The sequence below is a fragment of the Vulpes lagopus genome, chromosome X, assembly GCF_018345385.1.
Source record: "Vulpes lagopus strain Blue_001 chromosome X, ASM1834538v1, whole genome shotgun sequence".
NCBI lineage: Eukaryota > Metazoa > Chordata > Mammalia > Carnivora > Canidae > Vulpes > Vulpes lagopus.
In genome coordinates, this window is record NC_054848.1 from 54957744 (window position 1) to 54975048 (window position 17305).

Sequence of the window (17305 nt, forward strand, 5' to 3'; positions counted from 1 at the left end):
TCTCTATTTTTCCATATTACCTTTCTTTGATTTTTTTCTTTCTTGTTCTTTTCTAGAGAATAAGAAACTAGCCCATAGGGACTACTCACCTGGCTAGACCAGAATGACACAGATTGCCTCATGAACTGGAATTCTGGCAGCCCAAGAGCTCAATAACCCAGGTCACAAATCATGAAGAGGACTGCAATAGCCCTTTTGTGATAGTTTTTCTAATGGCTGCTAGAATGACAAAAAAAGAAAGAAGAAAAAGAAAGAAAGAAAGAAAGAAAGAAAGAAAGAAAGAAAGAAAGAAAGAAAGAAAGAAAGAAAGAAAGAAAGAAGAAAGAAAGAAAGAAAGATTACATCGATAAGAGTAACCATTAAACTCATTCATATTATTACAGAGGAGAAATCAACATAAGTCCCCAGCATGATCATAAATAATTTTTCTGCTGTTGTTGACCAAAACCAAATATACAGTATTAATATAAAAACAGCTCTAAGGCTCCTTGCCAGCTAACCATCTCCCCTCCTCCATACCATTGCCAGCAATTATGCACCTCAGCATCCAATTATTACAATGTTCCTTCAATTCATAACAAATGATAGATAGAACTGAATATGTGCCAGATAACCAGCACAGCAGTTAATCTTCCTAAGGTTTTCATAACTGGAACTCTAGGTCTCCAATTCAGTCTCATTTTTGCTTTACATTTTCTCTTCTCCTATGCTTCTAGCTAAATATCTTACTAAGACATAGACACAATCATATCAAATAGAGTCAGGGCAATTGAGATCAAAACCCTCACACTAATCAGATCCTACATAGTCTTCTAAATATTGTGAGTTTCAGGTGGCTCTGGAAAAGAACGGAAAAAAAGATCATTCAAAAAAATCAATACATATTTATTAATTTTTGAAGATTTTATTTATTTATTCATGAGAGACACACACAGAGAGGCAGAGACATAGACAGAGGGAGAAGCAGGCTCCCTGCAGGGAGCCTGATGTGGAACGTGATCCCAGGACCCCGGGATCACGACCTGAGCCAAAGGTAGACGTTCAACCACTGAGCCACCCAGGTGACCCGCAAATCAATACATTTTTATTTTTTTATTTTTAAAGATTTTATTTATGTATTCATGAGAGACACAGAGAGAGGAAGAGACACAGGCAGAGGGAGAAGCAGGCTCCATGCAGGGAGCCTGACGTGAGACTCGATCCTGAATCATGCCCTGGGCTGAAGGTGGCGCTAAACCGCTGAGCCACCCAGGCTGCCCTCAATACATTTTTTTTTATAAATTTATTTTTATTGGCGTTCAATTTGACAACATACAGAATAACACCCAGTGCTCATCCCGTCAAGTGCCCACCTCAGTGCCCGTCACCCAGTCACCTCCACCCCCCGCCCACCTCCCCTAGTTCGTTTCCCAGAGTTAGGAGTCTTTCATGTTCTGTCTCCCTTTCTGATATTTCCCACTCATTTTTTCTCCTTTCCCCTTTATTCCCTTTCACTAAGTTTTATATTCCCCAAATGAATTAGACCATATAATGTTTGTCCTTCTCGGATTGACTTATTTCACTCAGCATAATACCCTCCAGTTCCATCCACGTTGAAGCAAATGGTGGGTATTTGTCGTTTCTAATGGCTGAGTAATATTCCATTGTATACATAGACCACATCTTCTTTATCCATTCATCTTTCCATGGACACCGAGGCTCCTTCCACAGTAGGGCTATTGTGGACATTGCTGCTAGAAACATCCGGGTGCAGGTGTCCCGGCGTTTCATTGCATCTGTATCTTTGGGGTAAATCCCCAGCAGTGCAATTGCTGGGTCGTAGGGCAGGTCTATTTTTAACTCTTTGAGGAACCTCCACAGTTTTCCAGAGTGGCTGTACCAGCTCACATTCCCACCAACAGTGCAAGAGGGTTCCCCTTTCTCCACATCCTCTCCAACATTTGTGGTTTCCTGCTTTGTTAATTTTCCCCATTGTCACTGGTGTGAGGTGGTATCTCATTGTGGTTTTGATTTGTATTTCCCTGATGGCCAGTGATGCGGAGCATTTTCTCATGTGCTTGTTGGCCATGTCTATGTCTTCTTCTGTGAGATTTCTGTTCATGTCTTTTGCCCATTTCATGATTGGATTGTTTGTTTCTTTGCTGTTGAGTTGAATAAGTTCTTTATAGATCTTGGAAACTAGCCCTTTATCTGATAGGTCATTTGCAAATATCTTCTCCCGTTCTGTAGGTTGTCTTTGAGTTTTGTTGACGGTATCTTTTGCTGTGCAAAAGCTTCTTATCCTGATGAAGTCCCAATAGTTCATTTTTGCTTTTGTTTCTCTTGCCTTCATGGATGAATCTTGCAAGAAGTTACTGTGGCCAAGTTCAAAAAGGGGGTTGCCTGTGTTCTCCTCTAGGATTTTGATGGAATCTTGTCTCACATTAAGATCTTTCATCCATTTTGAGTTTATCTTTGTGTATGGTGCAAGAGAGTGGTCTAGTTTCATTCTTCTGCATGTGGATGTCCAATTTTCCCAGCACCATTTATTGAAGAGACTGTCTTTTTTTCCAGTGGATAGTCTTTCCTGCTTTGTCAAATATTAGTTGACCATAAAGTTGAGGGTCCACTTCTGGATTCTCTATTCTGTTCCATTGATCTATGTGTCTGTTTTTGTGCCAGTACCACACTGTTTTGATGACCACAGCTTTGTAGTACAACCTGAAATCTGGCATTGTGATGCCCCCAGCTATGGTTTTCTTTTGTAAAATTCCCCTGGCTATTCGGGGTCTTTTCTGATTCCACACAAATCTTAAAATAATTTGTTCTAACTCTCTGAAGAAAGTCCATGGTATTTTTTTTTAATTAACTTTTATTGGTGTTTTTGATAGGGATTGCATTAAACGTATAAATTGCCCTGGGTAACATTCACATTTTCACAATATTAATTCTGCCAATCCATGAGCATGGAATATTTTTCCACCTCTTTGTGTCTTCCTCAATTTCTTTCAGAAGTGTTCTGTAGTTTTTAGGGTATAGATCCTTGACCTCTTTGGTTAGGTTTATTCCTAGGTATCTTATGCTTTTGGGTGCAATTGTAAATGGGATTGACTCCTTAAGTTCTCTTTCTTCAGTCTCATTGTTAGTGTATAGAAATGCCACTGACTTCTGGGCATTGATTTTGTATCCTGCCACACTGCCAAATTGCTGTATGAGTTCTAGCAATCTTGGGGTGGAGTCTTTTGGGTTTTCTATGTAGAGTATCATGTCATCGGCAAAGAGGGAAAGTTTGACTTCTTCTTTGCCAATTTGAATGCCTTTTATTTCTTTTTGTTGTCTGATAGCTGAGGCTAGGACTTCTAGTCCTATGTTGAATAGCAGTGGTGAGAGTGGACATCCTTGTCTTGTTCCTATCTTAGAGGAAAGGCTCCCAGGGCTTCCCCATTGAGAATATTTGCTGTGGGCTTTTCGTAGATGGCTTTTAAGACCCTCAATACATTTTTAAAACTCCAAGTTTCTAATTACGAAAGTACCAAAATTCATCACATCTGCTAGACACATTCCTATCAAAACTGTGATCCATAGTCAATTTCAATTCCAATGGTGGCATTAATGACTTATCAAATATATAACAATTTTCCATTTGTCATAGTCAAAATATTCCAAAGCTGTCAAATTGCTTCCCAGCTAGCAATACAAGTTCCAAAATTTCTGTAATATCTAAGCAAGATAACTTCAAAATTTCCTTAGTAAATATCTGACTTAGAAAATATCTGACTAATAATATTTTAGACAATAATGACTCCAGTTATATTTTATATTCAAATAATCACATAGATTTCTTTTTTTTTAAAGAATTTATTTGTTTATTCATGAGAAACATGGAGAGAGAGAGAGAGAGGCAGAGACACAAGCAGAGGGAGAATCAGGCTCTATGCAGGGAGCCGGATGTGGGACTTGATCCCAGGACCCCAGGATCACGCCCTGAGCCGAAGGCAGTCGCCCACCCACTGAGCCACCCAAGCCTCCCAATCACATAGATTTAAATGTTATCTCCTATTATACCCCGATTGCACCCTATGCTTAAGCAAAACAAACAAACAAAAAACAAACAAAAAAAAACAAAACTATCCACCAGTTCCTAAAACCTTCTCGCTTTTGTTCTTGCTCATTCACTGAGCCTCCAGTTCCTCTTCTTAACTCTGGATGTCCCAAGTTCTACTGTTTCCTTTGCAGAGCCCTTGATAGGAGGCTGCTCATTTTCCTTTACTCACTCTTTCCTATAAGTCAAGACCAGGTTAGCATCTTCTCATGTGTTCTTTACTGGATCCCCAAAGTATTATTTCACTACCTTCCCTCAACAACCCTTCTTTCTTTAAAGTCCATACTACTCAATTTTATCTCACTCTTTGAATGTTAAATGTCAACTTCCAGGTCTCTCCCTTACATTTACCAAGGACTTTAATACTACTTTCTTTTCACCTTTTCATCCTGAAAGCCTTCATCATGCCCCTTCATGATCTAACAACCAAATTTCACTACTCCTTGATATATTCTATTCTAATTTCTTCATCTCAACTGTTTCAATCATCTATTTCTGCAGTGACCCCTGGAAAGGTTCTACCTCTAAAACCAAATGCCACGTCTACTCTCAGAACTACTTGTTTTCCTACCTCTCCAACATCTTACACTCCTTGAATTTACACTTTGACTTTTTCAATGCCTTTAATTCATCAGCCCTCCTACCTATTCTCCGAGGCCACTATGTCCCTTTAAACTTTACCCCCTTCTCTACCTAAGAGAGATTCTAGGGATAGTGAGGCTTCAAAGACAGTAACCAGCACTCTCCATTCTCCTACCCCCTTGATTTTTCTGCCATACCTATTCTGCCATTCCCCACTCACAAACCAACCCAACAATTTATATTTTCCATTCCTGTTTACAGATAACAAAGTACTACTGAGTAAAATCCTATACTCCTGACCACCAGTTTCCCCACCACTGACCACCTCCACTGCTATCAGAATTATCTTTTAAAATATAAATTAGTGAAACCTGGGTGGCGCAGGGGTTTGGCGCCTGCCTTTGGCCCAGGGCGTGATCCTGGAGACCCGGGATCGAAACCCACGTCAGGTTCCCGGTGCATGGAGCCTGCTTCTCCCTCTGCCTGTGTCTCTGCCTCTCTCTCTCTCTCTCTCTCTCTCTCTCTCTCTCTCTCTCTCTCTGTTGTGTGACTATCATAAATAAATAAAAAATTAAAAAATATATATATATAAATTAGGCAAGACTTCAGGAATGGCGGAGTAAGGGGCTCAGCGAATCTCCCCCCCCCCAAAAAAAAACAATATAGCTGTAGAAAATTGTCAAAAATAACCATTTCAGGACTCTGAAAATAGACAAAAATTAAACAATAAGTTGACAAGTGTTCAAGAAAACCCACTGAATCTTGGGTAAGAACAGTGGGAATCTATGGTGTTTCAGCCTCAGGCTGTTCACACACACACACACACACACACACACCCCGCTAGCTCCACTGGAGCTTATTTTACAAGGGCAGGGCAAGACAAGCCATAAAAACTAACAACTTGGCTGCTAGAGGGGAATTACTTGTTCAGGAATGAGCACAAAAAAGTCCTATGCCCAGGGGTACTGAAAACAAAAGCAAACTCCTTAGATCAAGGAAAAACACATCACAGTTACCTGAGGTCACAGTATTGGTGGGACAAGAAGCAACTGAATGGCAAGCCTGCCAAAAGTTTAGTAGAAAGATCAGAAAACAAGACAGCTCTACTGGGACTTGATAAGCTCTCTCATATCCCTGGTGATCTAGAAGGCTATGCATATATGCAAGGCTGAACTCAAGCTCAGGGTACTGGAGAGGGCCCTAGTTATCTACGCTTCCCTGGCTGAATGTGAAGCTTGGCACGGGCAAAGGGAACACATGAGAAAGCCTAGTAGAAAGTAAAAATCAGGTAAGATCCATAAACTCCCCGAACTTTCAATTTGCTGCCTAACCCACACACTATTTAATCAACAAATGGTGGAAGATGGAATGCCCAGGTCGCTCAGTGGTTGAGCATCTGCCTTTGGCTCAGAGCATGATCCTGGGGTCCTGGGATCGAGTCCCACATTGAGCTCCCTGTAAGGAGCCTGCTTCTTCCTCTGCCTATGTCTCTGCCTCTCTCTGTGTGTCTCTCATAAATAAATAAAACCTTAAAAAAAAAAAAAAACGGCAGAAGACAATAACAGCCCAAGGTGCTTAAAGACAACATCTAAAAAAAAGCATTGGCTGACCACTAAACTATCCTGACCCCAGGTAGGACACCTAGGAAGCCAGGCTTACAAATAAAAAACATTTTTAAAAAAACTGAAGAGAAATATCAATGGGCTACACACTACGTACATTCTGTGAAGATAGACTCTTCAGAATTAGTCCAGGCAGGTCATTAAACAAAAAAAGAAACAAAACCATAACAGCCTCTGGGGGCTGGGTATCAGAACCTGAGCTTAACCTTTTAAGGACCTGTTGACTGTTTTCCAAACTGGTTGCACCCACTAGGATGGTTATGATTTTTTTTAAAAAAAGGACAATAAACAAGTGCTGGCAAGGATGGGGAGAAAACTAGAACTCTCCTACACTGCTGGTGGAGCTGTAAAATGGTGTGGCTGCTTTGGAAAACAGTGTAACAGTTCCTCAAAAGGTTAACAATATAGTAACCATATATGACCCAAAAAATGGAAACAACACAAAATGTCCATCAACTGATAAATGAGATAAGGTACTGTGAAACTGAATAAAGAAAACCCCATTTAAAATACAGTCAAGGAAAAATAAAATAAAATAAAATACAGTCAAGGGACGCCTGGGTGGCTCAGTGGTTGAGTGTCTGCCTTTGGCTCAGTGTGTGATCCCGGGTCCAGGGGAGTCGAGTCCCACATGGGGCTCCCTGCGGGGAGCCTGCTTCTCCCTCTGCCTATGCGTCTGCCGCTCTGTGTCTCTCATGGATAAATAAATAAAATATTAAAATAAATAAATAAATAATAAAATGCAGTCAAATGTGTTTGCTTCTGCACCATATATACTAAAAATTGGAAGGATACAGAGAAGATTAGCAAGGCCTCTGAGCAAGGATAACACGCAAATTCGTGAAGCGTTCCATATTTTATTTTAAAAAGTGAAATAAGGGATGCCTGGGTGGTTTAGTGGATGAGCGTCTGCCTTTGGCTCAGGGTTTGATCCCGGAGTCCTGGGATTGAGTCCCGCATTGGCTTCCTGCATGAAGCCTGCTTCTTCCTCTGCCTGTGTCTCTGCCTCTCTCTGTGTGTCTCTCATGAATAAATAAAATAAAATCTTAAAAAAAAAAAGAAAGAAAGAAAGTGCTATCGGGATGCCAGAAGGGGGCGGGCGATCTTACACCACACCACTCCTTGAAACCCTTTGCAGACCCAAGGGTAAGAAACTTACTTTACTATCCCAGCAGGATGGAGGAAGATTTCCTCCTTGCCCAGCAACAGCCTAGGCAATGAGAGACCATTACAACTCAGCCAATGAAAATCCACTACACTTCAAACTCCCAGTTTACACTAATGGAGTTTTTGTTTATAATAGCCCCTCCCAACACCCCCCCCCTTCTCTATGAAAGAGCAGTCCTCTCCTTTTTTCTCTGGACTTGTCTATGGCTTTTGCTATAGCTGTCTTGTCCTAAATTGCCATTCCTCTGCTACTCCCAACTAAACCCTTTTTGCTGGTACATTAACTAGCTATTTTACTTGTAAGGTTGACAGTGCATTTATACATTGGAATACTATTCAGATACAAAAAGGAATGAAAAAAGTACTGCTAGATGCTACGACATGAATAAACCTTGAAAACACTACACTAATGAAAGTAGCCAGGCCAAAAGGCCACACACTGGATCATTCCATTTATATGAACTATCCAGAGTATGCAAATCTATAGAAACAGGAAGCAGATTAGGGGTGGTGGGGGGCTAGGTGGAAGGAGAAGTGGAAAGTGATTGATAACCAGTACAGAGTTCCTTTCTGATGTGAAACAAATGTTCTGAAATTAGATAATGGTCACAGGTGCATAACCTTGTGAATATACTAAAAAATACTAAGTCATATACTTTTAAGTGGTGAATTTTATAGTATGTGATTTACAGCTCAATAATAAAAAAAAAACTAATGCTAAGTGAAAGCATCCAGATGCAAAAGGCTTATATAGTGTATGATTCCACTCATATGAAATCTCTATAAAATGCAAGCCAATAGAGCCATAAAGCAGATCAGTGGTTGCTTGGAACTAGGGGTGGGAGAGGGGAATGACTGAAAAGGGTACAAGAGATCTCATAGCCTGATGAAAATATTCTAAAATTGGATTGTGGGCATGGTTGCACAGTTATATAAATTTATTAAAACTCATTGAATTGTATACTTTAAATACATGAACTTTATGCTATGTAAATTATATCTCAATAAAGCTGTTGCTAAAAAAGAACATACAAATTAGAGCTCCTTAGGAGAAATGGCAGGTTTGGGGCAAGAAATATACATGTAAGCTTTGTGCCAGAAATCAAGCAAGTATGGAATCTTAATGAGTAGTGTCAAAGGGATATAGGAGGCAAAGCTCTGGCAAAATATAGGATGATTTGAGCATTAACAAGAATAATGATGAGCAGCCCGGGTGGCTCAGCAGTTTGGTGCTGCCTTCAGCCCAGGGCCTGATCCTGGAGACCCTAGATTGAGTCCCACGTCAGGCTCCTTGCATGGAGCCTGCTTCTCCCTCTGCTTATGTCTCTGCCTCTCTCTCTCTCTCACTCTCTCTCTCTCTCTCTCTCTCTCTCTCTGTCTCTCATGAATAAATAAATAAAATCTTTAAAAAAAAACAAGAATAATGAATCCAATCAATGAAACCCATTGAATACATATTTTAAAAACATGAGTTCACAATGAGAGAGAACAAAAACAATTCATTAAATATCACTGAAAATAAGTAACTAGGGCACCAACTTTTTATTCTGAAAATTGCCAATCAAGTCCAAGATCAAGAATTAAGCATTTTTCTTACCTTCTCTTTAAAGGTAATCCAACAGACATAGTTGATGACAGAAAGTTTACTTTCAGAAACTAATTACTGTAGAAGATAAAATTAGGAAATCACCATTTTGAAACTCCTAGTAAAATAATTACTTTTGCCAATAATCATCAATGGATTAAACCATTAGATAAAAGATTGATGGGAAACATCATAATGAAGGAGTCAGGTATCATCTGTTCATTTAGACATGTGCCTCCAGATGTGATTCAAAGTGAATTACATAGAAACCTCTGTGAAGTATGCTTGACAAAAAAAAAGTTGAATCTGAATATCATCAAGCTTCTAAAACTAATGCCCATCATAAACAAATATGGAGTACACAGGAACAAAGTAAATGACAGCATAAGAAAGCAAACAGACAAATCCATAATGTGTGATTTTCTATGGGACAATTGACCCACTTTCTGCAATAAGCCAATGGCTTGAAAAAGAAAAAGTGAGATTCAGACTGCTTTAGATTAAAAAAGACTTAGGTGATAATAATCATCTTGCATAAATAAACTTCATACCCCTTGATTAACTCTTCCCTCATTACCTCCCTCGCCTTTGAGTGTGGAGAATATTTCACAAATATATCAAATCACCAAGTTATACACCTTAAATACGTACAAGTTTTAATTGTCAATTATACTTTGTTTTAGTCTGTTGGGGCTGCTATAACAAAATACCACACATTAGGTGGCTTATAAACAACAGAAATTTATGTTCCACAGTTCTAAAGACAGCGAATTCCAAGATCAGGGCACTGGCAAATTAAGTGTCTGGTGAAAGCCTGCTTCCTGGTTCATAGATTATTCTATTCTTACTGTGTTCTCACATGGTGGAATGGGTGAGGGATCTCTCTGGGGTCTCTTTTATAAGAGTGCTAATCCCATTCATGAGGGTTCCATCCTCATGATTCAATCCCTCCCCCAAAGCCCCACCTCTTATTACCATTACATTATTACCATTACATTGGGGGTTAGGTTTTAACATATGAATGTGTGGGGGGACATATACATTTCGTCTATAGCAACCTCAATAAAGCTGGGGGGAAAACGAGATTATAACCAAATGTAATGTGTGAACTTTGTTTGGATCCTTATATGAATTAACCAACTATTAGACAATGTTTTAAGATAATCTGGTAACTTTTATAATGAACTGGGGATTAGATTATTAAGGAATTATTAATTTTGCAAGATAGCATAATGCCAGCATGGTTATACAAGAAAACATCTACCTTTGAGACATGCTTATGAAATTAATAGGGATGAAATAGCATGATGTATGGGATCAGCTTTAAAATACTTGAGCAAATTTTTAAAAAGATCTTATTTATTTATTTGAGAGAGAGACAGAGACAGAGAGAAAACAGGGAGGAGGAGGCAGAGGGAGAGGGATAAGCAGACTCCCCACTGAGCAGAGATCCTGACTCATGGCTAGATCCCAGGACCTTGAGATCACAATCTGAGCTGAAGGCAGATGCCTGGCCAACTGAACTACTCAGGCGCCCCCAGCAAATTTTTTAAAAGAAAGAAATAACAGAAAAAGAAAAAAAGAGATAACTGAAACACAATCAGCTAAATCTTGATAATTACTAAATGTGATTAATGGGTATTATGAGAGTTCATTATACTATTTGCTGTACTTATGAGTATATTTGAAAATACTTAATTTTTTAAATTCACAAATCTAACCATGTCACTTCCAAGCACAAAAACCCTTCAGTGGTTCCCCAAGGTTCACAGACACAAAGTTCAAATCTACAACAGGGTCTATAAATCCTTCCATAACATGGTCACCAACCTCATCATTTACAGCTCCCTAAATTCCAGCCACTAAACCTATTTCACACTACCATGCCTCTGTATCTACTGTTTTCACCTGTCTTTATTATCACATTTCTTCCCACACCTTTCTGGCCTGAGAAGAGCTTTCTGATTCCAACACAGGTCTCCTCTGTGACGCCTTTCTTGACCTCCAATAGTCTACTTTGAGATTTGAGCCTTATTCTATCACATAATGTCTGGGTTCCAATCTGCAGTCTTTGCTTAGGTTTGAACTCCTGTACCCAAGACCCCTGTTACTGGGATCCCCAGAGCCTTAATATCCAGTCCTTCCATGGCTCTCACTGCTCTTTCCCACTGACAGACCTCAGAGTCACTGTCATAGGGCACAACAGTCTCAGGTTCAAGCAAGTGGAGGATGGGCACGACAGGCCCCTCATTTGTCTTACCCTAGTCCTGGCCCTGGTCCTCCTCAGACATTACTGTCTTAGCATTAAAGTCCTTTATCTTATCTTTTACCACTCTCAGCTCAGTTTCCTTCATTCACATTCACCAAACTCCCCTTTAATACCTGGCATACTGGAAAATGTGCCTCTCTCTATTTACGAGTTGAAAATTTGCCCTGGTTGTGGGCCCTGGTTGCTGAGTATAAGAGCAGTGTTGGTATTGCACCAGTCACAGAAATGGAAATGGCTTAAATCCTTAGTGAAATTAGACATAAGAACCACTACCATCAAATCCTAAAAGCTTGAAAGTACTCAGCAGATCCCCTCAAACCACTGTAAGTATCCATCTACCTTTTTTCCTCTAATTAAGATTGTCTTTCAGGAAAGGAGAGAAAATGAGTGAAAATATCAGTGTGACAAAACATGAGAGACGCCTAACTCTGGGAAACGAACAAGGGGTAATGGAAAGGGAGGTGAGTTGGGGGTTGGGGTGACTGGGTGATGGGCACTGAGCGGGGCACTTGGCGGGATGAGCACTGGGTGTTATGCTAAATGTTGGCAAATTGAACTCCAATAAAAAAATTATAAAAATAGATTGCCAAAAAAAAAAAAAATAGATTGCCTTTCTCTCAAGTACTAGAACCTAAGTTAAACTTTAAAAACTTATTCAATGGTATTTTAACAACTAATACTATAAAAATTTTTATTTTTCTTTTTAAAAAATATTTTCCATTTTTCATTACTTAAATGTAATGTTTCACTTATGCTATGGGTTAAGTAGGCCATTATCTCCTATTCCGGAACTATAACTACCACTTATAAATAAATGGTTTCTCGGATAAAATTGTCCAAAACTTCAAATTGCTAATTTAAATAAACTTAAAACATACAATCACAAAAGAATTAAATATTTACCTTTCCAATCATGTACAAACTGTATTTTAGGATACCAAATAGATCTAATCAATAAGGAAAATTCTTTACAAAAGAATTCCAGCTAATGGGGGCACCTGGGTGGCTCAGGGGTTGAGTATCTGCCTTTGGCTCAGGTCATGATCCTGGAGTCCTGGGATCAAGTCCCACATCAGGCTGCCCATGCGGAGCCTGCTTCTCCCTCTGCTTATGTCTCTGCCTCTGTGCGTGTGTCTCTCATTTATAAATAAATAAAATCTTCTTTTTTAAAAAAGAATTCCAGCTAATGGATGTAGGTGGAATTATAGGACTAGAAAAATCACCAGTTTGAAACCCCTTATGCAATGGCTGATTCAAATGATGATCATCCATGGATGCTAAAACCCATAGGAGAAAGACAAATGAGGAAGGAATTTTACAATGGAAGAATCAAGAGGTCACCAATCTGCACTCACCACTCAATCACACATCACTAAAAGTAGAACAACCAGACATTGGAATAGCACGTATGAAGGTTTGCATTCAAGAGGAAAAGAGCATAGCATTCTCCAAGAATGGATAACATAGTTTAGAATGACTGAGATACAGAGTTTAAAATGGAGACTTTTGGTAAACAGAGCTGAGGCCGAGCAAGACATAGGGCCTTGTAAGCTATGCAAAGAATCTTGGACTTTCTCTTAATGGGACTAGAAGTCACTGAAAGGTGTGTTTTAGAAAGTTTTTCCAGGCTGTAGTATGGAGAATGATTTAAGGGTAGGAAAGAACGGGGGCAGGTAGATGAATTAGGAGACGGAGCAATAGTTCAGGTGAGAGGTGATGGTGGCCTGGACTAGGGTAGTGGCAGTAGGAATAGAGAGAAATATATGGATTCAATGCATATTTAGCAAATAGTTCTGAAAGGATTTGGTGATAGAGTAACTAGAGGGAGGGTGATATGAAGGTTTGAGGCTTGGGCAACTGAGTTGACAGTGATACCATTCACTAAGATAAAAAAAAAAAAGAGGAGGCCCAGGTTTAGAAAAAGAAGATAAGAATGAGCTCAGTATGGGAAATGGTAAATTTGAGGTGCCTATGCACATAAGCAGATACATACACAGAGTCAGAAGCTCAGAAGAGAGGTCTGGGTTGGACATACATTTGTGTGAAGGGAATGTATAGTAAACAGCTGAGGCCATTGGAATGGGTAAGATGGGGCAGCCCGGGTGGCTCAGCGGTTTAGCGCCAACTTCAGCCCAGGTCATGATCCTGGAGACCCGGGATCAAGTCCCACGTCGGGCTCGCTGCATGGAGCCTGCTTCTCCCTCTGCCTCTCTCTCTGCCTCTGTGTGTGTGTGTGTGTGTGTCTCTTGTGAATAAATAAATAAAAAATCTTTAAAAAAAAAGAATGGGTAAGATGACCCTAATAAAAAAAAAAAAACAGCAAAGCATAATGCATGTCCCTGGAGCCCCTTATCTTCCACCCTTAGCAATCCCAGGCCAAAGCAGAAAAGAAGCCAGATCAGTGAATTCAAGAATAGGAGGTGAGGTGGGATGCCTGGGTGGCTCAGCAGTTGAGTGTCTGCCTTTGGCTCAGGGCGTGATCTCGGTCCTGGGATTGAGTCTCACATCAGGCTTCCTTCATGGAGCCTGCTTCTCCCTCCGCCTGTGTCTCTGCTTCTCTCTGTGGGTCTCTCATGAATAAATAAATAAAATCTTTTAAAAAAGAATAGGAGGTGAGGAAATAAAAGGTGAATGAAGGGGAAGAAGATGAAATGACAGAGACTGAAGAAGAATATGAATTTGTATAGCACTTGGGGCTCCTGGGTGGCTCAGTCAGTTGAGCATCTGACTCTTGGTTTCTGCTCAGGTTATGACCTGATGGGTAGCAGGATCAAGCCCTCATCCAGCTCTGCACTAAGTGGGGAGTCTGCTGGAAGATGCTCTTCCTCTGCCCCTCCCCCCACTTGTACATGCTCTCTCTAAAATAAATCTTTAAAAAATTGTATAGCACTCATCTGTGCTGTCCAATTAACTCTTTACCGTATTGCCTTATGTTGAAGTGTTCTTCAAGAAATGCCTCATATACATGTCTAGTCTCTTCTCAGTAAAACTGTAAGCTCCTCATGAAGCTTTTTAAAAAATGTTCTTTCTATCCTCCACTATATGTACAGAAGTCAAAGAGCTGTTTAAGATCAGGAGGCTTAGTTGCTGACTACAGAAGAATAATCTCCTAGGTAGGCAGTATCTTCGTGGCATCACAATGGTCATGGGAATGGTGCTCAGCAAGCCAAACTAGCCAATCTGACAATTAGCTGGATTATATGCCAATGTATTGATTTACAAAGGGAAACAAGTTTATCTCAAAGACCAGGACATGATGATCTGTAAAAGGCAGTCCCTCTAGGGGAGGAGGTATATTCAGCAGGCCAGACTATATATTAAAAGGTTGATTTGTGAGCACATTTTTTTTTGAGAAAGTGTATGTGGGTAGAGGTGAGGGAGGGACAGAAGAAAAGGGAGATAGAGAATCCTAAGCAGGCTCCACACCTAGTGCAGACCCACACAGGGTTCAGTCTCACAACCCTGAGACCATGACCTGAGCTGAAATCAAGTCGGATCCTTAACTAACTGAGACACCCAGGCACCTGTGAGAACATTTTTAAAACAAGAGTTTATATCCACAAAGGATATATGCCCACCAAATTATACAAACCTGAAAAACTATCTTTCTCTACTCAAGATATTTCTATAAAAAGCCTACCTAACCAGAGTGGGGGGGGGGGGCAAGAGAATTGGTAAAAGCAAACTTATTCTTACTTGTAATGTCTTAATATTTTTAAAAAGAAGTATTCACATATTACCTATGTCATCAAAAATAACAAAAAGAATCCACAGAAAAGGCTAAAGAAACAAAATATTGGGGATCCCTGGGTGGCTCAGTGGTTTGGCGCCTGCCTGCCTTTGGCCCAGGGCGCGATCCTGGAGTCCCGGGATCGAGTCCCACATCGGGCTCCCGGCATGGAGCCCACTTCTCCCTCCTCCTGTGTCTCTGCCTCTCTCTCAATCTCTGTGTCTATCATGAATAAATAAATAAATAAATCTTTAAAAAAAAAGAAACCAAATATCATGCTTTCCTTTTTCAAGCTGCTTGCAGATAACTACCCTTCACCCTACTATTCACAGAATACTATCTCAGATGGACAAATTTTAAGGCCGCTGAGTAAATTAGGGTTTCTTTGCATTATTACATTTAATTCTCTTCTTCCTAAGACTGTACACTCTGGTCTTTGATGGAAGCTTGAAAATATCCTATTCTCATTAAAAGAAAACTTAGAAGCTCTTTCTTAGGGTAGGTTAATTCTGTCCATGTCTGCTTTCAGATAGCTACTTTTATCCATTACATTTAGTTTTACTTCATTTTAAGACAAGGACCTTTTTCCAGTCCTTATTTGCAATTCTGAGAGCACCTTTCTATAAGCCACATTTCCTCCTTTTTAATAAGGTGTATAAGTATTTGCTGACCGATATAGAGGATTTAAAAAGAAGTGCACATTAATAGGAGGTTTTGTCAGACAGATCTTTGAAGCTTGAACTAGTTGTCCTCTAAAGTTCCTTAGATTCAATGAAGGTTCTGTGATTAAGGTAGAATAGTCTAAGGTCTCTGAAACATTTCTCTTTGCCTCTGGCACCAAGGAGGACAGAGACTCAGTAAGACTGGCCAATTTCCACTCAAGATTAAGCTTGGACTTGTGAAAGGCCCCCATTTTACAATAAACAAGCATTTCTATGATCTTGAAGCACTGACCCTATGAAAAAACTAGCAGTTGGATCTATTTTTTGTACTGTGACAGGCCTGTTTGTTCAGATCCTGGATAGAGTAGCAACTGAAGGTAGATAAACAGCAGCAACTCTTATTTGATGGATTGACTTAACCATGGGAGAAAGTCTCAAGTCAGGCTGAAAAGATTTGAGCTCCACTCTGCCCTTATTGATATTTTTATGTAGTTACTTGTATGACGACTCTAATGGCATACTAATCAAATTTGCAAATGATAAACTGGAAAAGATGGCTAGTATACCGGATGGCATTCGAGATTCAAAATAAGCTCTACAAATAGGAAAAATAGGATAAATTTAACAAGTCAAAAAGAAAGAGATCAAGACTTATACTAGGTCCTAAAACACAACTGTGCAACATCATGAACCTCCTGTTGTAATGTGCAAGTACCAAATGAATGAACAAAGCCACAGAGTTAAAGTCTTATAGATTTTTAAAAAGATTTTATTTATTTATTCATGACACACACACACACACACACACACACACACACACACACAGAGGTAGAGACACAGGTAGAGGGAGAAGCAGGATCCATGCAGGGTGCCTGACATGGGACTTGATCCCAGGTGTCCAGGATCATACCCTGGGCTGAAGGTGAAGCTAAATCACTGAACCACCCAAGCTGTTCAGTCTTATAGATTTCAACTAACTGTAGGCTCAACGTAAGTTAACAGTGATTGGTATAGCTATCAAAAAAGGGGAGGGGAGCAACTTAATCTTGGCTTGCAAGTAGTAGTAATATAGGCTCTAGAACAAAGAAAGTCATTGACCCACTCCTCTATACTGATCAGAGCATGTACCTGAAATAGTACATTTCATTCTAGATGCCAATCTTTAAAGAGAGATATTAATGAACTGAAGTATGAACAGAACAGAACAGAATAACCAGAATGATGAGTAGATCTTAAAACTCTACCAGGAGAATAATGTCAGGAAAGGAACTGGAGATATTCAGCACAGAGAAAGCAGACAGCAGAGGAAACCAATTACCACTGTTTTCAAATGTAAAGACTTGTCAAATATTAGAGCTGACCGACAATGGCAAAGACAGTCTCTGGAGCAATTTGCTCAAATAATGAAGTGTTCAAGCATAGACCTAGATAAATCACTTGATAGCATATGGAAAGTTATTCAAAAGCCTAGAATAAATCCTAAGTCTCTCTGCTAACAACAACAACAAAAGCCCAAAAGCTATGATGCTCCAGTAACAATAATATACCCAGCACCCAGATCTTGGTTTCTAAATATCATTCCTCACTTAAGGGAGCCAGAGCTCCTT

At 39.8% G+C, this 17305-nt stretch overlaps 1 protein-coding gene and 1 non-coding gene across 12 annotated transcripts in view; one reads left to right on the top strand and one right to left on the bottom strand.

The window, feature by feature from the left end:
* The window catches only part of LOC121482858 (sorting nexin-12), a 183568-nt gene that overhangs the window by 130192 nt on the left and 36071 nt on the right, over positions 1 to 17305 (bottom strand). The window contains exon 5 of one of the 11 annotated variants that reach the window (XM_041740851.1): positions 139 to 219. The exons of 9 other annotated variants lie outside the window; for them this stretch is intronic. In XM_041740851.1, the coding sequence (XP_041596785.1) occupies positions 163 to 219 (57 nt within the window). In that variant the 3' untranslated portion in view covers positions 139 to 162. Of the gene's footprint in view, positions 1 to 138; positions 220 to 17305 lie in introns of those variants that run through there. One more of the 11 variants, XM_041740852.1, reaches the window with a different exon arrangement.
* Positions 7038 to 7145, top strand: LOC121483644. Its single transcript, XR_005985773.1, has one exon. It is a non-coding gene; the product is annotated as a U6 spliceosomal RNA (small nuclear RNA).